At 43.8% G+C, this 25,146-nt stretch overlaps 1 protein-coding gene across 3 annotated transcripts in view; it reads right to left on the bottom strand.

Annotated features, from left to right (window-relative positions):
* Positions 1-25,146, bottom strand: part of TPK1 (thiamin pyrophosphokinase 1) — a 501,862-nt gene that overhangs the window by 90,894 nt on the left and 385,822 nt on the right. For all 3 annotated transcript variants that reach the window (XM_074988056.1, XM_074988058.1, XM_074988057.1), the window contains one exon: positions 14,483-14,594. In XM_074988056.1, the coding sequence (XP_074844157.1) occupies positions 14,483-14,594 (112 nt within the window). The remainder of the gene's footprint in view (positions 1-14,482; positions 14,595-25,146) is intronic.

The following is a 25,146-nucleotide window of genomic DNA, read 5'->3' as shown; positions in this document are numbered from 1 at the left end:
GTTGCACCGAGACAGTGGCAGAAGCCAAAGCATAGTGGGCCCTGTGCATCTGCTTTGAAGTCACAAATACAGGGTGGCGAGCCGACCATACGATCCCCTTGTCAGCTCGCTCCCTTATTAGCTTGTACTCGGCAGTAGGCACTGCCATCCATCCTGGGGAGAGAGGGAGGGGTCCTGGGTCTCCTGCCTCTCTAGCCAGCTGAGACCAGCTCCTGCAGAGAACCCTCAATCTTATAGCTTATCCTGTCCCACCGCCCCAGGCTGCTGTATGACCACGTAACATCACCACTGTTCTAGGACTCTCTGAGCTAACAGCAGATGGGACATTGATCTTCTCTTCCTGGGGACTCTTTCTTGTGCAGGTTCTTATGCATGGCTCAGCTCCTCTTATTCTCTGGCCATCAAGGTGTGGTTGGCAGCTGGTTACCCAGACACGCTGGCTTCATTGGCTTTGATTCCATTGCACACATGTTCACACTTCCCTCACTCACACAAAGGAAAGCTCATTTCAGAAAAAGCAATTTCTTTTACAAAGGAACATCCAAGATTTCTTTGACTTATGGTGTCTAGAAATAATTTCTTACTAACTTATAAGATGTAACATAGAATACATACTAATATCTTGCAGCTGCTACAAAACAAAGCTCATGAAACAAAATGTAACTATATAGAACAAAGCTCAATCTATAAAACAAAGCTATAGGACTTACCGAATTCACACTCCCTTATGACAAGATATTACATAGCTCAAAGGTTACACAGGCAATGACTGTGACAAAGCTTACAGAAAGTTACAAGACTTAAAACCAGCACTGACTGAAAATTACAGCACTTACATCTGCATTGTACTGGACTGAGTGAAGGCTTTGTATGACAAATGGTGATCACTCATTTCCAAATACGGCAGGAGACTGTTGACTGTGACTGAAAGCCAGTTTCTCCTTCCTCTTGCTCCTCCTCAGCTTGTCGGAGGGCAAGGGGATCATCACGTAGGACTGCTCTCCATTTTGAGCAATCCTGGGTGAGTGTCTCACAGGTGTCAGTGTCAATATTGTCTTCCTTAAAGTTATCCTTCAGCAAGTCCTTATAATGCTTCCATTGTCCTCCTACATTACAGTACCCTTCTTGCAGCTGAGACAATAGGACCTCCTTTTGGGAGGTGATGGTCTGGCACCCGGACAACGTGACCGGTCCAGTGGAGTTGCTGGCTCATCATTGCTTTGATACTGGTGGCTTTGACTCTTCCAGAACACTAATGTTAGTGTGTCTGTCTTCCCATGTGATTTTCAAGATCTTGCAGAGGCAGCACTGGTGATGTCTGTAGGTTGTCCAGGTTTCAGAACCATAGAACAATGCTGGGAGAATAATGGCTTGATAAACAAGAAGCTAAATGTCTGTTTCAATGTTGTGATCGTCAAAAACCCTGTGCTATAAATGAGCAAAGGCTGAACTGGGCTGGCTTAGGTGGTGTTGGATTTCTGCATCAATATCTGCCTTGGATGAAAGATGACTTCCAAGGTAGGGGAAATGGTTGACGTTCTCCAGGAACCCTAAATTGATTTTAATGGGTGAAATATGCTGTACATCATTTGGAGAGGTCTGATGGAGCACTTTGGTCTTCTTTATGTTCAGCATGAGACTGAGACATGTAACCATTGGCAAACACATTCAGAATAGTTTTAAGATCTTTCCCAGAGTGGGCAAAAACTGCACTGTCATCAACATACTGAAACCCAGGATAGATGTGGTGGAAATCTTATTCTTAGCTTTCAGTCTGTTAAGCCTGAAGAGCTTTCCATACATTCCATAAATGACTTCAATGCCAGCTGGGAGCTTCCCAGCAATTAGAGAAAGAATGACAGCAATAAAAACTACAAAGATGGTTGGGGTGACAATACAGCTCTGTTTGACTGTTGTTCGTACTTTGAAAGATTCGCTTTGGGCTTGTCTACACTAGGTCCCTACTTCAAAGGGAGCATGGTAAGTAGGGTGTCGGGAGTTTATTAATGAAGTGCTGCGCTGCATATTCAGCACTTCATTAAGCAAATTCTCCCCCGTGACCACCCCGAAGTGTTAAACTTTGAAGTGTCGGCTTGCGTGTAGCCCCAGCTAACACATGGGTACTTTCGAAGTGCCCAGGATACTTCAAAGTCCCTTTACTCCTCAATTTTTTTTCCTCTTTTAATACATAGTACTGACAATGGGCCATTTCCACCTTGCTGAATAGACCTTGTCAGCTCTGGCCCCCCCTTTTACTAGGACCCCACTCTTTAAATACCCCTCTGGAACTGCCTCCCCCACTCATGCATCTGATGAAGCGGGTCTTTGCCCACAAAAGCTTATGCTCCAAAATATCTGTTGGTCTATAAGGTGCCACAGGACTTCTTGTTGTTTTTTAAGATATCTGTATATTTATCAGGACAGCCAATCTTTGAAAGTATAGTCTAAAGGGCATGGCAATGCACCAAATCAAAGGCTTTAATCAGAACAATGAAAGCCATATGCAGTGGTTGGTTTTGCTCCCAACACTTTTCTTGCAGGTGCCATTCTGTGCAGATCATATCTGCAGTTCTATGATATAGTGAGAAAACTATCTGTGACTCTGGTAAAATTTCTTCTGACTGGGGCAGAAAGCGAGTTTGCAAAGATCCATGCCATAACTTTATCTCGCTTCTTGAAGATGGTAACATTCAGGGTATCTCCTCCTTTATTCAGGTTTTGGTAAAGGTGTCAAAATGTCTCTGGTCTAACATCTTTGAAGATTTCAGCAGAGATTCCATTGGGTCAAAAACGACAAGGCAGCTGGTCCAGATGGAAAGTATTTTGAGGTTTCATTTCAGCCAGGGGTGGGGTGGAGAGCACCAGCTCTGGTTTGAAATTCTCTCTTCCTTGGGTTTCAGCCACCAAACTGAAAAATAAATTATTCCACTCAGCTGTATCAGGCACCCTTCTGAAGTGAACTGTGTCATCTCACAATGAGGGAACCAGAGCTCTGGAGTCTCTTTTACTGCTTGACAAAACACCTTGATCCTACTACACTCGTAATTGTAAAACTGGACAACTTACAGAATATGGGGAACAGCTCTACCAAGACACAAAATGGAAAGTCCCAAGTGGGAAGTAATGGGGTGAAAAAAGGAAAGGGAAAAAGAACTGGAAAGCAACAGAGCCAGCAGCAGCTGGCACATTTATTGGCCACTCTGGCACAGAGGACATGGGCCCAGAGAAGAGGGTTTTGGCAGCATTAGGATGAAGAAAATAATGAATTACACTGATCTCTGCAGTATGCAGAATTAAACACATTTGAAAATATGCTAATTTGAAACAAATCAAATACATAGGGGCTATGTCTACACTGGGCCCGTACTTCGAAGGGGGCATGGTAATCAGGCTGATGGGAGATCACTAATGAAGTGCTGCCATAAGTATGCAGCACTTCATTAAGCTAATCCCCCCCCCACCCCCGCATCAGCTTTGAAGTGCTGGCATGCTGTGTAGCTGTAGGCACTGTGAAGCACCTATGCTATTTCAAAGTGCCTTTACTTCCCAAAATTTTGTGGAGTAAAGGCACTTTGAAGTAGTGCGGGCACTTCGGAGTGCCTGGAGCTACATAGACCTGCTGGCACTTTGAAGTTGCCACATGGAAGAATTAGCCTAATGAAGTACTGCACATTCACCACAGTACTTCATTAGTAATCTTCCACCAGCCTGATTACCATGCCCCCTTCGAAGTACAGGGCAAGTGTAGACACAGCCAGGCAGTCTAAAACCAAATACAGTAGGATACATTCTATATTTCTTTAACTTAACTCATGAGCTATCACGCCCCACTTTAAAATTAAAGGAGCTTGAACCAGACATGATTGATTTGTCCCTCGTTCAGTCCTTGCCCTTTTGTGATTCTGCAGAGAACACTAGTAACCAGCAATAACTCACCACATGCCTCAGAGACCTTTTTGTTTTTGGAAGTCTCTCAAGAACATGACATCTCACATTTGTTATGGTTCATTCTGGGCATTTAAATATGCACACAATTAAAGTATACTTCCAAGGAATATGACAAATGACTATGTGCACACTGGCCAGTTTTTCATTGACTTGGATTCAAAAGCACTATTGTCTCCACAGTTGTTTAAATGAGTTGGTTGCCTAATATTCATGGGAACAAGTTGACTGATGAGAATGACTTTAGTATAAACTCAAGAGTCTCTCTTGGACAAATTCCACTCCTGTTATAATAGTGGTATAAATTCAGAATAATAGTGGAAGTCATTGGAGTCACTGTGGATTTACAATGGTGTAATGAGAACAGAATCTGGCCCTCTTTCTCTTCCCACATCTCTTCCCCTGCCACAAAACAAAAAACCTGCAAAATTTTTTATGTCCTACCTGGCATATTTCGGTTGATTTTTAAGTGGTTTTTGTATGTTAAATTAAATCACTGATCTAGCCAAATGAGTCAAACTCCAGAGCTGGTACAGGAGCTAAACTGATCTTTTCTCCATGTCTAGGATGACTATATATCCCTAAGCTAAATACGGAACACCCCAGATTGTGGGGTGGAAATAACGCCGACCTGGTGCCTGAAAGACAAATATCCTGGCCAAAATGGGATGGATGTTCACCCTACTCAGGCAGTGGATGCCCTGTGGGGGCTGCTGCCCTGTTGGAAAAGGGGGTGCTCCCTGGCTGTTGGAGGCAGCTGTGGCTCCTGGCTACCTGGTACCTCAGGATGCTGGGAACAGGACTGCAGCCCTGCTGGTGAAGCTCCCAGCTCTTCCAAGCTATGGGGAGCCAGGCAGCAGCCACGATAGTCTGGCTCCTGGCTCCCCTGAGCTGCAGGGAGCCAGGTGGCAGCTACACCAGTCCGGCTCCTGGTTCCCCCGAGCCAGGCAGCAGCTGTGCTGATTTGGCTACCAGCTACCCTGAGCTGTAGGGAGCTGGGCGGCAGCTACCTCCCCTGAGCCATGGGGAGCTGAGAGCCAGGCAGCAGCCACTTCAGTACAGCTCTCCCAGCTGCACAGTCAGGAACCAGTGGCAGCCACACTAGTACAGCTCCCCCAGCCGTGGGGAGCTGGGAAACACCAGCAGCTGCGCTGATGCGGCTTCTGGCTCCCCCGAGCAATGGGGAGCTAGAAACCAGCAAGAGCCACCCCGGTTTCCTCCCAGCATCCCTGAGCTGCCGGGAGCTGGGAACTGGGAAATTTCACTGAAGATCTGGAACCTTACATTCAGATTTCTGTGGATGTTTGGATTTGGGAAGAAGGTCCAGACTTGAAACTTGTGCATAGACCCTGCTTTCACCAGGAGGGAGCAAAGCCCCAGATCCAACGTCTTCCTCACACACTTAAGCTCCAAATTTTGCAGCTCAGTCACAAGTGTAACATTACTTTTATGTTTTAAAACTTGCCACTGCCACACACTGAGCTGAGCACTGCTTTAGTGCGGAACACGCCCCTGGTTTTAAAATATTTTATGCATCAGGCAGTGCCCCTGCTGTTAGTTTTTGCAGGGTTGCTCAGCTTTGACATCTGCCTTTCTGTGAGTATAGTTCAGCTGGCCTTGCCTTATAATAACTGATCAGCCTCCTTGAAGGCAAACAAGAAAATGCTTATGGCCAAACAACTAATTTGCTGGTGAGAGGCTGACACTGCCCAAAGTGTCTGCTGCAGCTGCACTGATTCTAACGCCTAGTGTTAAACAGAATTTTAGAGCTAAGAAAACTGGAAGGAAGCAAGGTACTGCCCAAATAGTGAGCTGTGAGAATGCTTCCCAGCTGCTGAACTAGAACAATATTTCTTTTCTAATTGAGTAGAAGGGGACTGGGTGCTTCAAGCTGTTGGTTGTGAACCCTTTCACCTACCAGTCACAAGTTAAAACCCAGACTTGGATGGAAGATGCTGCCCTCTGACAGCTACTTGGCAGCATGTAGAGATGAGACAAACATCAGGATCCTAAAATCCACCATCACAACCAGAACCAATTGGTTACCACTCTGAGAAGAGGCATCAAGCGTGTTGGTTATTTGCCTTCCCTAACTGGTATGGCAGCAAGATGGAAGCCAGCATTGCTGTTGACCATACGGTATCCAATTTGCGGGCGATAAAAAGTCCCTCACAGACTCCACTAATGTTAATTCAGAACTTTTCCTGAACAATAAACCCATAAAATAAAAGAAACAACTGATTTAAGATTTCCAATCAGGAGCTCAAACGCTATTTAAAATACAATTAAAACAACCAGCCTGCAAATTAGTTTCTTCTTCTCTTTGGAGTCCCAAGTTCTGTATTTCCTCAGCAATACTGGACCATAAACATTTAAAATAGTGTAGTGTGTTTAAAATAACTTTACAGCCCCAATACTTATAGTAGCATTCTAGTATCTTTGTTTGTTTGTTTTTTGGGCGTGGAGTCTTCAATTTCATTAGCAAAACAATTAAACAAGTTAGAAACAAAAAGGAACACAAAAATAAGTAGTACAACAAAAGCTTGATTTTTACTATCAATGGGAACACTTTTCAGAAGTTTTGGTTGATGTTAGCAAAACTCCTGTTGACTGCAGCAGAAGTAAGAGCATTTTCTTATTAATTATTGTAGCCTCCTTGTAGTCAGATGACACAGGCTCTCAGTTACATAGAAATAGCTAACATTATAAAGCCAATCCCACAAAAGCCAGTTTGCAAAAACATTACTTGGGGAAAGAACATACACACAGAGTTTGCTCATTCACTTGCAGCTAGTAATAATATGGGCCTCAGAACGTACAGCATATGAAAGGAAATATACATTGAGACATAACTTACTATTTGCTAACAAGATCATTCCTTATGAAAGAAATTTTTTAGTATGCTACTATCCTCCAGACAGTTTCCCTTATCAATAGCAATACTGCAGCTTTCTTCCTTCATTCTCAGTTAACTTCCCTGACGGTACCTCAGAGGATGCATACTGGCTAACAGTAGCACTTGAAGTTTTTTTTTCCTTTTTAAAAGGAATGAAGCTGTTATCAACAAGCAGCCAGATGAGTCAAATCAGAGCTAGTATTACCTAAATTCTCTGTTGTAAATCAGATTTTAATGGCGAGAAGATTTACATCCCTTCTCAGCCCAGCTAAGGAATATGTTATTAGCTTGATCCAGAACATGTACTTTACAATAGTAAATAGAGCTAGGAATGGTTCCCCTGTGTAATTTTCCAACTTCTCCAAATTTCTTTGTGCACAAGATGGAAACTAAAATAAATGAATCTCCCATTTGCATCCAATGCTGGTAAAAGACATTTTGCAAAGAAGTATCTATCTACCTATCTATCTGCTACAACACACAGACACAGACACACAGCTTCATTACGTGTGAAATCAAGATGTCACCTTATATTTGACTGACCATAGGAAGGAGAGTGTATGGATTTGAGTTTTATTATTACTTCACAAATGTGAGCAGCTTGGTAGCCTCCAGTGTTTCCTGTAAACCGAGTGCTTGGGTGGCCACCCAGGAGAGATTCAGGTACCATCAAGCTGATTAGTAGAGCCCCTACAGCTGCTAGCATGTGTTTCTCTTGATGGTGAACATTCACACATGCCTGGGGGCATGTATAAAAACTGATTCTGCCTAAGGGTGTTAAAAATCAGAGGGACACTGGTAACAGCCCCAACATAGTCTCTGCCACAAGTATTTAGCCCTGTCTATTCCTATCCAAAGCCTACAGGATTTCTCAATGTTTGTGAATTGGATGTAGACCACATGTGACTAGCATTTGACAGCTTTAGCCATTTTCATCAGCTTGGGAATTTATATATGCTCAGAAAGAAAACTGTGTTGAATCATAAATAAAGTTGATAAGTGAACCAATATGCAAATACACAGTAGCGTAGCAAAGTTGAAGATACAACAAGAAGTCCCGCAGCACCTAATAGACTAAAAGATATTTTGGAGCATAATCTTTTGTGGACAAAGACCCACTTTATCAGAGTTAGAGAGAGAAAATAATGATGGAAAATATTATTTGCATCATCCATTAATAGCCAAATCATCAATTGAATTGTTCAGTTAGGCCAAAATAAGGAAAAGCCTTTTACTTTCTGCCACATTTAGCATGAAAACACACCCAGGGTTGACTAATACCTAACATCTATAAGCATTGTGTCAGCTAAAGTTTACATAGAAGGGAGTGTCTCTCACTTCCATGCACAAATAGGAAAAGTCTGCCATACCCAAGCTCTCAGCAAAAAGTGACAACACTGAAATCACACTTTATAGCAACATGTGCCCTTCCCTTTGCTTCTTTACATCAACTGAAGTGTAAAATCACAGGCAGAACAGAAGTCAGGAGGATCGTTACTGATGGCTAGTACTTGAGATGTGGCATTTTTGAAGCCATTTCAATCTAGAGTTTGTCATGGCAAAAAAAAAAAAGGCTTGTTGAAATGGAAATTAAGATACTGTACAGGCTGAACCTCTGTAATTTGGCACCCTTGGGACCTGACTGGTGCCAAATAAGAGAATTTGCTGAATCACAAAAGGTGAATATTATCTAGCATCATTACTAACACTTCTGCTGCTTCCTGGGCTCTTAGAAAACATTTAGGGGTAAATTAGAGCTAAATAACAGCATAGAACACTGACAGCCTGGACTGGTGACTGTAAACAAACTTTATGGGACCATGGGAAACTTGGCCACACCCATTGTAAGTGGCTATCCGGCTAACTAAAATCATGGTGGACTATGGATGTTACCAGATGAAAGCGTACCAGATTAGGGAGGTTCAACCTGTACCTCCCAGAATTCAGCAGCTAGTTACAGTGTTGCTTGCATCATAAGCACTGAAAATAACTGGATTTCAGTCCAGTGACATCTGCTAGTTGTATCCGATATCACTTCAAGACTCCCAACTCCACTCCCCTGAAAATCAACCATGGAGTAGTTAATGACATATAGCTCCATTAAAACACATATACACACTCACACAAACCAGGAACTCTTTGGCCAATAAAATAAAGGTTTAAACTCTGACTTCTCCATACAGAACATGCCTGAATAGATTAACCCAATTACACGTGTGACACATTTTCTTGTATCATTTTGATACATAGTCCTAGTTTAACATATTCCATATTGCCTATTCCCTCTTTTCCCTTAAGTAAAACATTTATGAACAAAACTAGGTTGAAAATGAAAGGCACAAGTTAAAATAAAGAAGAAGTGAAACCACCTATTAGACGACATTTATGTACCAATGAGACAGATAAACTTTTAGCAAATTCTCTTGTCAGATGCTGCTGCTGCTAATACTATTTCTATTTTTGAAAATGATTCTGCACCTTTCTGCCTCGGTGGGAAAAGAAAAAACACAAGCACAAGTGCCTCAGTATTTACCTATCCAAAAAACAGAATGCTCCTTCTACCCCAACTATGTAAGTTTAGGCTCCTTTTTAAAATCCTACTCTATGCAAGTTTGGTGCCCACAATGTAGGAACTTGGGCTCATAACTCCATTAGCCTCCTTTTCAAATCCCAGCCTTGAGTTTTCAAGCCACCAAATTTTGAGGATATATAGTACGCTATTTACTAATAGTGAAATAATGACTGCACATGGTGGTCTCTTTAAAAAAACTGATCCACATTCATCTTTTGAGGTGCTTATGTCAGAAGATTCTTGCTCTTAGTCATTCCAGGATGTCTACAGTCATACGCATCATGCATGGCTCTACCCTATACCTCTGCCTTTCCTTGTGATTCATGAACGCCCAATGTGGATTATGCATGACAACTGTATAGATAGTTACTTTGGTAAACGTTCAGAGTAACTTTTGTCCATTGTCAAAGGTTTATTTTCATCTGGTAAGGGTATATTTAGCTCAAGCAGATGAAACCAGAACATTTTGAACATTCTCTTTGATCAAGGGCAATAAACCTTCCATCTATCCTTTCCTCTCTCTGTTTAAATGTCACTATGGCAATAGCTTCATTGACAGACAAGGCAGGCCATTCCCATGAGAAGGAACATTATCAGGATAGACATTTCCACTGGATTCTCTGATTCCACAGTCACCAAGGGATGGTAAAGCAAGTTTAGAATTGCCTATCTGTTAGCAATGATCTTAGGAGCAAGAATTACCAGGACATTTTCCAGTCTTTAACTACAACAAGGATATACAAATGCTGGGTGTGCTATGAACTATGGAGCTTTCGCCAGATCGCCATCACTTTCTTGCACGTTTTCTTTCATAAAGAAATCACCGCTTTCAAGGAACAGAAAAGTCTCTGGGACATACTATGCTGTGTAATAGGAAGACTCTCCAAAATTACCCCAACAATCCTCTGGTTCTATGAAACAGGCATCTTGTTAAGGAGAGAAAAGTCACATCATTAAACTCCGGGAAAATTCTGATGCATGCAAAAAATAACTAGCATTTGAAACAGACGAGAAGTTCCCTCACAAAGTTCATCACATTATCATACAGTGCAGTGCTTAACTTCAGCTGGCTATTTTATGAAGACAAGGGAATGAAGACAAGGGAATGCCTTAGCTGCAGCTTCATTAACTTACTGGTCATTTAAACTTCATTCTCCTAATCTCTAAGTCTCAGAAATTTATTGAGGCATTGTATTACTCATTTTTTATGTAGTAGACACCACATTCATTGTACAAACAAAAGCAGATGAGTGAGGAGGATTTAGAAGAGTCGTTCTCATCCTATCCCTATTATTGCAAATACATATCTTCAATTGTCTTTCATAATAAAAGACACCAGTGCTTATTTTATTTGGTACAACAAAGCATTACAGACCAGTTGAACGGTGTTTGATCATACCTGTGTCAGACAGAGAGCTCTTCAAACTAATCGCCTGTATCTGGAAACTTCACTTCATTCTTAAGTTAACATCAAATTCAGAACCCAACTATAAACTAGGGATTTCAAATATGTCCACATAACCACTTGCAGGTGAACTTGAACCTGGGATTTTCTGGAGCTTAGAGCACGAGCCTCTAAAGTTTGAGCCAGAAGCCAGCTAGCTCTCAGCTAAGGCTGTAGAGGAGACTCTTTCTCTCTGTAAGTGGTCCAAGTGCCACTACAGGGGATAGTGAACCACAGCCCTAGCTGTGGGGATTACATACACAATTCTGGAGCATAGTCTGAGGCATTCCAGATCCTGAAAGTGCAAGAGACTGGGTAAAACTACATTTTGTCAAAGGTTAAGCCCCTAGTAAAAGATGAAAGCAGGCTGCTAGACGTGGGGCAGGTAGCAATGGTAGAGTAGGCCCCAGTACAGTGACTGGATAACAGATTGTTCACCGAGATAGAAAAGATAGCCCCCACGGGAACAGTGTATCTATGTGGGGGCACAAGGGTGTACCTATGTAGATCAGACAGCAGAATAAAGACAGGTTAGCATCACAGGACTGGAAGGGACCTCAAGACATCATTTATTACATTCCCCTGAGCTCTTTGCAGGACTAAGTATTACCTAGACCATACCTTACAGGTGTTTGTTTAAACTGCTGTTAAATATCTTCAAAGACGGAGATTCCACAATGCCCCTGAGCAGTTTATCTCAGTAGTTAACTATCCTGACTGGAAGGAATTCTTTTTTTAATGTCCAACCTAAAATGCCCATGCTGCAATTTAAGCTCATTACATCTTGTCTTGTCCTTGAAGGCTAAGGAGAACAATTTTTTTCTTTCCTCCTTGTACAAATCTTTTATGTATTTGAAAACTATTACGTCTCCTCTCAGGCTTCTCTTCCCCAGACTACACACACCCAATTTTTTTCTTCAGTCTTTCCCCATAGCTCATGTTTTCTTGGCCTTTAATCGTTTTGCTCACTCTTCTCTGGACCTTCTCCAATTTCTCTCCATCTTCTCTGAAATGTGCCATCCAGAGCTGGAGAGAGTGCTCCACATGAAGCTTTATCAGCATGGAGTAAAGTGGAAAAATTATTTTCCACCTGTTGCTTACAATATTCCTTCTAAAACAGTCCAGAATAATTCTGCTTTCTTTGGTAACCGTATTACTGCGTTCACTCATATCAAGCTTGTGATCCACTATGATTCCCCAAATCCCTTTCTGAAGACTCCTTCCTAGGTAGTAATTTCCCATTTTGTACGGGTACAGCTGATTGTTCCTTCCTAAGTGGAGTACTATCCATTACTCCTTTTTAAATTTCATCCTATTTACCTCAGACCATTTCTCCAATTTGTCCAGATCAATTGGAATTTTTAATCCCATATTAAAGCACTGGCAACCTCTTTGAGCTTGTTACACCTTTATCTAAATCACCGACCAATGATCAAGACAGAGAACAGAACTGATCCCTGCAGGACTCCACCTGATATGACCTTCCAGCCTGACTGATTTTCCAAACACTTATGCATCAACCTTAACCTAAATTGTGTTTCCCTAGTTTGTTAATGACAAGGTCCTGCAAGACAGTATTAAAAGCCTTACTAAAGTCAAGATATACAGCTTCCACCCTATCCACAAGGCTTCTTACCCTATCAAATAAAGCCATTAGGTTAGTTTCACACAATTTATTCTTGACAAATACAAGCTAGCTAGTTACTTAACACCTTGCTATCTTCTAGGTGTTTGCAAATTAACTGCTTAATTATGTGCTCCACTTTCTTTCCAGGTACTAAAGGTAAAAGAACTTGTCTATAATTCCCCAGGTTGTTCTTATTTTCCTTTTTGACAGATGAGCACTGTATTTGTACTCTTCTAATCCACCGGAATCCGAAGATGATCAATAATGACTCAGTCAGCTCCTTGAGTATTCCAGGATGTACTTCATTAGGCTCTGCTGATTTGAAGACATCTAAGTAATTTTTTACTTATTCTTTCTCTTTTGGTGCCTCTGATCCTACCTCGTTTTCACTGGCATTTACTGTGTTAAACGTCCCATTACTACTAACCTTCTGATGTAAACTGGAAAAAAAAACTTGGCACTTTTGCCATTTCCAGATATTTTATTATTCTCCACGCCCCCCCCCCCCCCCGCCCCGCCCTCAAGTAACAGGCCTACTTTGTCCTTGACCTTTCTCTTGCTTCTAATTTATTTGTAGAATGTTTTCTTGCAACCCTTTTTGGTGTCATTTGTTGATTCATTCTTTGTAATTTGATGTAGTTTCCACTTTTTGTAGGACTCTGAGCTTCAGGTTATTAAATATCTTCTGCTTAAGCTAGGGTGATCTCTTGCCATACTTCCTATCTCTCCTATGCAGTAGGATTGTTTGCTCTTGTGCCCTTAATAATGCCTTTTTCAAAAACTACCAACTCAAACTGTTTGTCCCCTCAGACTTCCTTCCTATTGGCTCTTATCTCCAAGTTTGCTATAGTCTGACTTCTTAAAACCCACTATCTTTATTAACAACAAGAAGCTCTGTGGCACCTTTTAAACTAACAGATATTTTGGAGAATATGCTTTTGTGACTCATGCATTTGACAAAGCAGGTCTTTGCCCATGAAAACGTATGCTCCAAAATATCTGTAAGTCTATAAGGTGCCACAGAACTTCTTGTTCTTTTTGAAGATACAGACTAACTCAGCTATCCCTCTTATACTATCTTTATTGTGCTATTTTCCCTCCTATTTCTGGTAAACATGAACTCTACCATTTCACGATCACTTGCTCTTAAGATGCTTATACTCTCCAATTCTCATACAGTTCTTCCTATTTGTCAAAACCAAATCTAGAACATCCTCTCCCTGACTTGCTTTTTCCACCTTCTAAAACAAACGAAGTCTCCACGCGATAGAAGAGAGCCTCTACAACATTCGAGGGCTCATAAATCACTACTTTGGTTCTTTCCTTTTTCAATATTACTGCATGTCCACAAAAAAAATAAAAAATAAAAAAACAAAAAGGTTGACTTCGTCTTCTTGGATAAATACATACTGCATGAATCAAAGGAAACATTCCCCTTGCTATTTTTATGTCTGTATTTGTTGTCTTTTTCGCCTCTCATACCACTGTTTTAGCACAAATGAACTTTACCCATTTTAAATAACAACAAAGAAAAGATATTTTCACACAGAATTGACAAATAGACAGTATATGCCAAGCAGTTCTCAGAAAGTGAGGTGGCTTTAATAATCTGTATGGCATTATTATTTATCTCTCATAACTTTATGGCTCATAGGTAGGAGTTTCAACACTTGCAGCCTTACCTCCCTGAAGAGTCATGTATCAAGATGGTAATGCATCATGACCTCAACAAATGTTCTATTTAAACAGTATTATGACTCCCAAAAGCAAAACAAATTTCAGCCTGTGATGTCTTAAGTCTAAATATAATTCACTCATTTTCTTTACTGACTTTTTATTGCTGAAAATACCTGCTCCACTGAAGTTTACTATCTCTTTCCCCCTTCAACAAATAGGACAAGATTTTAAATGTGTGTTACATTGGTGTAAATCTGAAGTAGTCCTAATGAAGTCACCCCCCAATTTCAAAAGGTGTCAGGAATGTGACACCTTACTTACTGAGGTTCCATTTTAGGCCAGTTGTAGTAACGTTGTCACAAGGGTTCCCAACTGGAATGAGGCCACACCACTTGCTTTCAAGTCCTGTGTTTACATGCAGTTTGTGCTTCCCCTAAAATAGAGAAAGAAGTCTTCTTCAGTCAGTAGCAGCCAGGGACCGGGGAAACATTATACAACACATTTTGAAATTAAACTGAATTAGAGATGGGACAGACCCAAATTCTCCCAAAGTTCAGAAGTATTTGAATCTTGGACTTCAGTTTAACCTCTCATGCTCAGACCAGTCAAGGATCCAAATCTGAAAGTATGGGCATTTGTACCCGGGCTTTTGGTTTGGTCCTTCCTCTAACCTGAATAGACTGCAGTTCACAGAATACTAAGACTGGAAGGGACCTTGAGAGGCCATCGAGTCCAGCCCCATGCCCTATTAGCAGGACCAAGTACTGTCTAAACCATCCCTGACAGACATCTGTCTCACCTGTTCTTAAATATCTCCAGTGATGGAGATTCCACAACCTCCCTTGGCAATTTATTCCACTGTTTGACCACCCTGACAGTTAGGAACTTTTTCCTAACATCCAGCCTAAACCTCCCTTGCTGCAGTTTAAGCCCATTGCCTCTTGTTCTATCCTCAGAGGCCAAGAAGAACAAGTTTTCTCCCTCCTCCTTATGACACCGTTTTAGATACCTGAAAACTGTTATCATGTCTCCCCTCAATCTTCTCTGTTCCAAACTAAACAAGTCCAATTCTTTCAGCCTTTCTTCATAGGTCACATTCTCTAGACCTTTAATCATTCTTGTTGCTCTTTTCTGGACCCTCTCTAATTTCTCCACATCTTTCTTGAACTGCGGTGCCCAGAACTGGACACAATACCCCAGCTGAGGCCTAACCAGTGCAGAGTAGAGCAGAAGAATAACTTCTCATGTCTTGTTCACAACACACCTGTTAATACATCCCATAATCATGTTTTCTTTTTTTGCAACAGCATCACACTGTTGACTCATATTTAGTTTGTGGTCCACTATAACCCCTAGACCCCTTTCTGCTGTAGTCATTCCTAGACAGTCTCTCCCCATTCTGTATGTGTGAAACTGATTATTCCTTCCCAAGTGGAGCACTTTGCATTTGTCCTTATTAAACTTCATCCTGTTTACCTCAGACCATTTCTCCAATATATCCAATATTCTTTGGCACTAGTATTCACATCTGAAATTAGATTTTTTTTCCATTTTGGAGGACTCCTGATCTAGTCATTAATTTTTTATTATGCTGTTGACTTTCCACGTGAGCTGTGTTAATACTTTAGAAACAAAACTCGGAAAAACAGACCTACTTCATTGGTTCATCCCAGAGGCAAAAGTTTGGCCACACTTTAACTTTCAAGTATTTTCCCTTATGGAAAAAGTTTTAAATAAAGCCATTGGGGTTCACAAAGTTTAAAAGGGTTCTAGAGAAATAAATCTAAAACCTATGGAATTTAAGAATATGAAATCCTGGTTATGTTTTTAATGTACTAATCAGGGGATACAGTTATCTTAAGTGCAGTGATGTAGAAAAGTTATTTTCTATGATGTGCTATAGGAATTTTCCATAAGGATCCGAATGAATCTTAACCTAATTTATAATATGGAGTAGAAAATAAATGGCCCTCATTTCAAATGAAATTCAGGAGGTGTGAACCCCTTTGAAATAGAATGTCATAGTCAGGCATTAAGTGAAATGAACTCTGTAGTTGAAAAAGAGTTTTTCATATGCCTGTTAACTCATTTCAGAGCTGCTAATATAATTTTCTGAAAGAACTACTTTTAGTGACAAATTATTTAAAGTTATATTTGGCACCAATACCCTTCTATTAGGTATCCTAGGCCCCCAATTAAGCACATTGCTAACTTTAAGCATGAGTAGTCCCAATGAACTACAGAAGAGTGGATAATGAAAAGTTCAGAGGAAAAGGAAAAACAAGCAAAATTTCAAAGTACAGGGTCAATAATTTTTTGTGCTTGGTTATATCAGAAATTGTTTCCTGTAACAGAGCTAAAAGGAAACATAAAGAAAAGAAAGAAGGAAATTGTGCCAATATTCGTGGGAAAAATATCAAATTCTTTCTACATAATTAATTTGTTCCACACAACAAAAGAGATAAGATGCCTCAGAAGTACAGGATTTTGGCTTTTATTCTCTCAGATACAGGCGCACTTAACTTCTTTAAGTGTTAATCAGAGTCAGAGACATAATTCCCCCTCATAGCAGTGAAAAAGCCCCTAACATCCAAACTAGAAAATACATAACCTTTTTAGTGTAAGACAATGTTGTAAGCTTCAGCCTTGTACTTCTTGTTTTCTCTCCCACAGCAGCCTCTACTACTGTGAAGTGAAATGATATAAGGCTGTAATGAAGGGAAAGTATCTTACTGCCAAGATGAATTATCTGAGGAGTCTGACAAACTTTTCTGCTTATGCCAAATACCTTATAAAAATCCTCAATGAGCCATGCACTCAGCTATTAAATGAACCTTAGAAAAGTTGTCAGGAAGCATCAGGGTTTGTAGCTTAAACCTGTTTGTTTGCAGAGCCAGAAGAACAGTTCAACATTGTCCGTGTTCCCAACTTAAACTGCTTCACAAGGTGCTGTGCCATAGGTTTCCATGACTATGGTGGGTGTTCCACAAATACAGGTATTTCCAAATTCATGCTTAATACTCTTTTGGCCATACAACATGCTTAACGATTTCGCTAATAAAGTGTTTTTCAGATCTGTGACTATTCCCTTCCTGGAAGTTGCTCTGGGCCCTGGTCTACATGACATACTTATGTTGGCATAATGCCCCTAAGTAACACAGTTATACCAACCTAACTGCAGGTGTAGACAGCACTGTGTTGATGAGAAGGTTTTTCCCATTGGCACAGGTACCACACCTCTTTTCTGACACCTATGGGTCAATGAATATGAAAAACACAAATAAAGAGGCCTGAGAAGAACCCGGATTAATTCATGGATTCTCAAATTCAAACATCATTCTCTTTTTGACCTTCTGGCCCTGATTCAATAATGGGGCCACGTGCATGCTTAAAGGTAAGTACACACTTGTGGAAAAGACGCCTCTAAAAGTATGTTAGTTATAGAAGGAACAGGAGATCTTTGAACCAGCAATACATCAAGCTATGTTGCCAATTCTCAGGATTTTATCATAAGACCTGCAATATTTAATTTTTTTCTTAAAGCCCCAGCTCACACAGCTGAGTAACAATGCATCTTGTTATTCACTTTCTAGCCTTCATGATTGCAGAGAAAAGTTTAAAAACAAAACACTTTACACTCAAAACCCAGACGACAAAAAAAAAGGATTTACAAGTTAACTACAAATTCATTATTGTAAAAAAAACCCACCTCATGTATAAGCCTCTCATGATTTTAATGGTCTGATTCAGGATTCTTAGATGGTTGGAATTAGCAATATTTGAAGGCCATTTGGCTTCAGTTTTAACCAAACTTTTGGAAGTGCTGAAACTCCCCAGACACACCTCTCCTTCTGGAATGGAGAGTCAGACCCAGGGAGTCTCACCGACAGCTCAGATATGCCCCAGAGTCCAAACCTAGCTCCATGCTTCAGAAGGAAAGATGGCAACACAGTAACCTGAGTCTTCTGTCTTCCTGTTGGAGTTGAAAGTTTTATTCTCTTTTAAACTCTGGATTTTAAGATTAACAAGGTAGCAATGTAAGGTAACATATTAATACATGTAACATTTATTGACTTTTATTGATTAAGTTCTTTAATTAAATATATGCCTCCTGTTTTAGTTTAGTGAATTTAGTAAGTAAGAGAGAGTTTGGTATCGTGTCTATGTTAGTAAGATTACAGGATGATGTTGAAGGCTGAAGCCTTAATTGTTCGATTTACAATGCCTTTGCTCTGCTTCTCTCTGAGGCCGTGTCTACACTAGCCCCAAACTTCGAAATGGCCATGCAAATGGCCATTTCGAAGTTTACTAATGAAGCACTGAAATACATATTCAGCGCCTCATTAGCATGCGGGTGGCTGCAGCACTTCGAAATTGACGAGGCTCACTGCCGCGCGGCTCATCCCAATGGGGCTCCTTTTCGAAAGGACCCCGCCTACTTCGAAGTCCCCTTATTCCCATCTGCTCACAGAAATAAGGGGACTTCGAAGTAGGTGGGGTCCTTTCAAAAAGGAGCCCCGTTGGGATGAGCCGCGCAGCAGCGAGCCGCGTCAATTTTGAAGTGCCATGGCCACCCGCATGCTAATGAGGCGCTGAATACGTATTTCAGCGCTTCATTAGTAAACTTCGAAATGGCCATTTACATGGCCATTTCGAAGTTTGGGGCTAGTGTAGACATGGCCTGAGAGTCCTTGTAAGCATTTTTTATGTGTGAAAGTGGTATGTCTGTGCTGAGATAAAGGAGTGAAGTTATACCCAGGGCCAGATGGCCAAAGAAGGAGGGTGGAAGCGGGTGTGGAGACAGACTCCACAGCATCAGAGAAGGACCTTCAGTGCATACCCCAGTCAAGAAGTGATTGGATTGGCAGATTGACGACTCTAAAGCATGGAGCAGGCGCCCCTAAGGACAAATGATTACAGAATGAGCCTTTCGGAGATGTTTTATTGATTACAGGATGACCCTTTTGCAGATGTTTTGAGAACGACTGGTATCAAAAGATAACATACCAATCACAGACTGACACAGCAAACCTCATTGGAGGAAAGGATTATAAAAGCAGGGTGCTTTGCCGTGGGACTTTGGGTTTGTCTTGCCACCAACTCCAGGAGAGCATTGGATCGCGACCGACAAGGCCCTACTCCGCCTCTGTGATCAGTCTAGCTGGCCACTAGATTGATCCAGGCTCTGGATTGGTAACTATAATATCGTTTAGTGGGACTGTGTGCATGGTGTGTGTGTGTGTGTGTGTGTGTGTGTGTGTGTGTGTGTGTGTGTGTGTGTGTGTGTGTAACTGAAAAGCATATGCTACTGTTATATTCTCAATAAGTGGGGCGTACTGCCTTTTCCCCTATAAAAGATCTTGTGTGCTTTGTTGAAAGCTTAACACTCCATTACTAAATCTAATATTTACCCTAACAACTGAAGTTTACTTTTGCATCAATTTTCATTACTTTTAGTTTTTGTAGTAAACTTGAGGCATTCAAAGGAAAAATTAAATAAAGACAGAAATGAAGGGTTTTAACAATACTGCGCAAGATATAAATTGATTTAGTTTAATTTCAGAAAAATACCTTTAAAAGCTAATACATTCATTTTTGGCAGAAAGATTAAAACACAAAACACATTTGCACAGCAAGAGCTAGACAGTCAAAGCACTGTGAGCTGCCCATAGGGAAAATTAGGGGCACAGTGATTTTTCAGTTTGCCATACAAAAATCTTCTATAGAAGCAACATGGGACTATTTACTTAAGTAGGGCTCATGTAATCAGAGTCATCCTTATTGGCAATTTGCATACATATTAATTTGTACTTATTTTTAAACTTTAAGATTAAATAAAAATAATACACTGATGCTAAAAAATATGAAACTGATACTGTGTTTGAAGCCTGTCTAGAAACTAAAGTTCCAACATTTAAAAGTAAAAATAAACATCAAGATGGTCTAAAATTACTTCCTTTTAAATTTTTGTTTTACCGCTGATGTAGAGGCTAGAACTACTTTAACATTTTAACGTGTAAACCAAATATTATCATGTTTTAATGTTACCAGTGATAACAAGTAACATAGCCATATTGATTTTTATCTCATTGAAGCAGATTTGAAAAAATAAACATTGATCAGTCTTGAGAATTGATTCAATGTATTTTTCCCACTTTGTGTCTGATGCTGGGAAATGAGATCAACTTCTAAGTTCAGCAGTATGAAGAAAATGCCAGAAGGTTTTTTTTTAGTGTGTTTTACCCCAAGAGGCTTAACTTTTATCTTTGGACGTGTGACTCATTTTGGATGTCATTTTACTAAGAAAGTGTTAACAGGATAGGAACCAAGCACAAAAATGTTTGTTGGTAAAGAAAAACCCAAGAGTCAATTTTTCTTCTGTCAAGTCTCCTAAGACAACTGGAATTAATGAAACAATCAACTGAACATTGGGAACACCCATACCTACCTAACACACCAAACATAACATATATAAATATGGTTAATAAGAAAAGAGTATCATGCAGAACAAATGAAGTGACCACAAACACACATATAAGTGAACAGTGTTGTCTGCATTATAAGTTATAAGTTGAACCTTTCTAGTCCAGCATGCAGAGGGCCTAACCTGTGCTGAATGAGAGAATTTGCCAGACCACAAGAGGTCAATGTTGTCTGGCAGCATTACCAACACTTCCACTGCTTACTGACTCTTAGAAGACATTTAGGCTGTGTCTACATGGGAGACCACCATCGAAAGAGCAAAATCGAAATTCAGAAATTGATATACCATCTTTCGAAAGAACACGACCACACAGCAAAGGCATATCGCAGTTCCCACCCACTCTTTCGAAGACCCCGTCCCATTTTTTAAAAGAGAGCATCCATACGTGTACAAGCGCTCTTTTGAAAGAAGGGAGGCGGAGATGCTATGGACGAGGTTGCATGGCCACCAAGCCCTTCCAGGGGCTGCAGCCAGTCTCCTCCTTAAAGGGCCCCCCTTCACCTCCCCCAGCCCTGCACTAACCAAGGCCTGCTGAGCTGCCGGTAGCAATGCAGGACCCCAGCGCAGCAGCACCATGGCCGACGACACCCTGATCCTCACACTGGATGCAGACATCGTGGGCACTGCTGCCCACGTTGTCTGCATGGTCGCCGCAGCCGCCCCCCTCCTTCTTGGGAGACAGAACAGCCCCCCGAGGACTTGGAGCAATCCCAGCTTGCACCCCACCCCCTTGCACTCTGGTGCCTGTGGAGCCACCCCAGCAGCACGGACTGGTGGGAGCGACTGGTTTTGGGGCAATGGGATGATGCCACCTGGCTCCGGAACTTTCGCATGAGCCAGGACACCTTCCAGGAACTGTGTCACTGGCTGGCACCTGCATTGAGGCATCAGGACACCACCATGCGGCCTGCGCTCCCCCTTGAGAAGCGAGTCGCCATTGCGGTGTGAAACTGGCCACCCCGGACTCCTACAGCTCAGTGGGTCACCAGTTCGGGGTGGCCAAGGCCACTGTCGGAGTGGTGCTCATGGAGGTAAGCCAGGCCTGGGGCACACTCCCACCAAGGGAAGGGAGAAGATGGAAGGGGGCCCCTGGGCACAGGGACCAATCAGGGGTTGCTGGCTGGGGGGACGGGGTGGGAGAGGGTCACCAGCTGGGAACACCCCGCCATACTCTCACGAGAGCGCATGGCCTCCCTCCCTGCAGGTTGTCCATGCCCTGAACACCATGCTTCTGCACTGGGTCATCTGCCTCGGGGACCTGGATGCCATCGTCGAGTGTTTCTCCGCGTTGGGGTTCCCGAACTGCTTTGGTGCCCTGGAGGGGCCACACATCCCCATCTACGCCCCACCACACAGCACCGGCCGCTATATCAAGCGGAAGTGCTACCACTCAGTGGTCCTCCAGGCCCTGGTAGACCATAAAGGCTGGTTCATGGACATATACACTGGCTGGTTGGGGCAAACCCATGACGCCAGAGTCTTCTGCAATTCTGGCCTCTGCAGGCGTATGGAGGCCGGCACCTTCATCCCCCAGTGGGAGGTGCCGGATGGGGACACCACCATGTTGCTGTGCATAGTTGCGGCTGCAGCATACCCCCTACAGCTGTGGCTGATGCGGACCTATACTGCCCACCTCGACCCCAGCAGGGAGGCCTTCAACACCCACCTCAACCAGGCCCAGCACTTGGTCGAGTGGACCTTTGGGCGCCTCAAGGAGTGGAAGCAGTGCCTTCTTGCCCGCCTCGAGGTGGGGATGCGCGATGTCCCCCAAGTGGTGGGTGCCTGCTGAGTCCTCCACAACATTGTGGAGGCCAAGGGCTATGCCTATATCCAGGGGTGGGCAGCTGAGGCCACCATGGGGTTTGAGCAGCCGGCCGCTGTCACCAGCCAACAGGTGAACTGCGATGGTGTCCGGATCCGGGAGGCCCTTTGTGTAAGTCTTGCCCCAGGGCTGCACTGAACACCTTGATGCCCACCCCTCCCCACACCCCCCATCACATGCACCACCACAACGTGCCTCCCCCCATGGGACCACGGGACACGGGCATTGGTGCACAATATAAACCTTTATCAATAATAAACTGTAAAAAACTTTGGTGTAAAAGTCCAACTATGTACAATGTGCGTGGGGGGGACACCCCTGTATGTTATGGGGTGGGGGCCTGAACTCAGAGGGGGGTGGGGAGGGGGCTAGAACGGGGAGGGGGGGTGGGGGGCCTGAACTTGGAAGGAGGGGGGCAGACTTGGTAGGGTCACTCGGGCGAGGGGGTTGTGGGCTGAGAGCCACGCTGGCCCCGAGATCCCCTTCCCCCCCGGGAGCAGGTACCACCGTGGGGCTGGGATGGGGCAGGGAGCACTGGAAGGTATGGGCATGGTGGGATGGCAGGGGAGGCATCTGTGTGGGGTGGGATGGAGGACTCTGTGGGGGATGTGGAATGGGCAGGGGACCCTGGGGTGGGACCTTTCTGGGGGGGGCCCTGAGGGGGCTCAGAGGTTGGGCAGCTGGGGGGGCACGGAGGGCCAGGAGCTGGGCCACATTGCCCACGTGCTTCTGCAGAGTCCCATGGATGGTGTCCAGGCGGGCCATGAGCTGGTCCCAGGCCTCCCTCCGCCATGCCAGGTCGGACTTCTCCAGCTGGAGTTGGCGCTCCATAAGTTCCGACTGGTGGAGGTTGCCAGGGTCATCCACTGGGCACTGCTCCGACCTCCAGCTGCGCATCCGGTGTAACGCTGCTGCTGAGGGTGCTTGGCCCATCTGACGCCTCCGGGGAGCTCTTGGGGACCACCGACACCGATGGACTGTGTGGGCCCTCGCTTGCTGCACCTGATAGGGGTGATGGATAGCATGTCAGTCTCTGAGCAGGACCTCATCCCCTATTTCCCCAGGACCCTATCCTCCCCAAGGCCCCACCTCCCCTGACCCCTCTGGGGCTTGGCCATGGTGGACATGGCACCCCGTGGCATCAAGTGCACATGGGCTTCCCCCCGGGTGGGACCATTCCTGGGTGTGGGAGGGCCCATGAGTGTCCCACTGGGCAACTGGGTGCCTGGAACTGTCCATGGGTCCATGTGCCAGGTGGCACTGGCAGGTGCAGAGGGCGTGTTCTGGGCTGTGGCTGACTGGGGTGTGTGGCCCTGGGCCTCTGGGCCTGTGCCTGGGCCACTGGCAGGGGTGCCACCCTTGCCCTGCCTGCTGGGGTGCTGGCCCCACTGTGTACTTACTGGGGGGGACCTCAAAGGATCCCTGGGGATGCCCGGCTCCCCATGGCCTGATTAGATGACCGCAAGGGGACGTTCATTATGAGGTCACCCTCCTCGCTGGACCAGTCCCTGGTGGTGTCTGCCCCCTGGCTCAGGCTGGCTGGTCCTGGTTCCTCCAGCTCCTCTGGCTCAGGCTGGTCTGCTGAGCTGTCCAGGGCTGCTTTCAGTGGGGAGCTGTCCCGGGGCCCCAGGATGCTGTGGAGCTCCCTATAGTAGGGGCAGGTGGAGAGGCCTGCCCTCAGTGCCCAGCCTCATCCCGGACCTGGGCATAGCCCTGCTGGAGCTCTTTAACTTTGCTCCAGACTTGCTCTGGGGTCTGCTCTGGGTGGCCTTGGCTGGTCAGTCCCTGGGCAAGGCAGGTGAAGGTTGTAGCTTTCTTCCGCTTTACCCCCATCTCCTGAAGGGCCTCCTCTTCTCTCCACAGGCCCACGAGGTCTCTGAGTTCATGGTCTGTCCAGGAGGGGCCCCTTTTCTTTTTTTGGGGGACAGACCCCTGGGAGCCCTGTGTGGGCTCTGGGGGGGGGGGGGGGGGGGCTGGGGCTCGGGGGACTGCCGGGCACTGGCCATGGGCCTCCAGTCATTGTCGTGGGTGGCTGAGAGGCTGTGCTGGCTGGGGCTCGTCCCTTCTTTCAATGTTGTTTTGCGACGGGTGGTGCTCTTCCCATATGGGATCAGGGACCAGCTTTCGATGTCTGGGCTGCGTTCCTTTGATTTCACATTGAAAGAGCGCATGGCACGTGTATATGCTCCCTTCCCTCTTTCGAAAGAGGGCCGGTCTTTTCGAAATACTGTGCACGTGTAGACACACCCATAAGGGTAAATTACAGGTAAATAACAGCACAGAAAATTGAGATCCAGGACAGGTGGCTGTCAACAAACTTTACGGGACCATGGAGAAAGTTGGCAACACCCATAATAAGTGGTCATCTGGCTAACTAAAATCATGGCAAACCATGGATGTTGCTGGACCAAAGAGTGCTGGATGAGAGAGGTTCAGCTTGTAGTTCATTTTATCATTCATTCGTGTTCTTGTTGTACTTAACGCACTTGTTCTACGTAGGCCTGTCAAGTGATTAAAAGATTAACCATGATTAATCACACTGTTAAACTACAGAATACCATTCATTTAAGCATTTTTGGATGTTTTCTACATCTTCAAATGTATTGATTTCAATTACAACACAATACACAAAAGTGTGCAGTGCTCTCTTTATTTTTTATTACAAACATTTGCACTATG

This window comes from Carettochelys insculpta, chromosome 2, assembly GCF_033958435.1.
Source record: "Carettochelys insculpta isolate YL-2023 chromosome 2, ASM3395843v1, whole genome shotgun sequence".
Classification (NCBI taxonomy): Eukaryota; Metazoa; Chordata; order Testudines; family Carettochelyidae; genus Carettochelys; species Carettochelys insculpta.
Note: the sequence above shows the minus strand (reverse complement) of the source record. Positions and strands in the feature narration are given on the sequence as shown.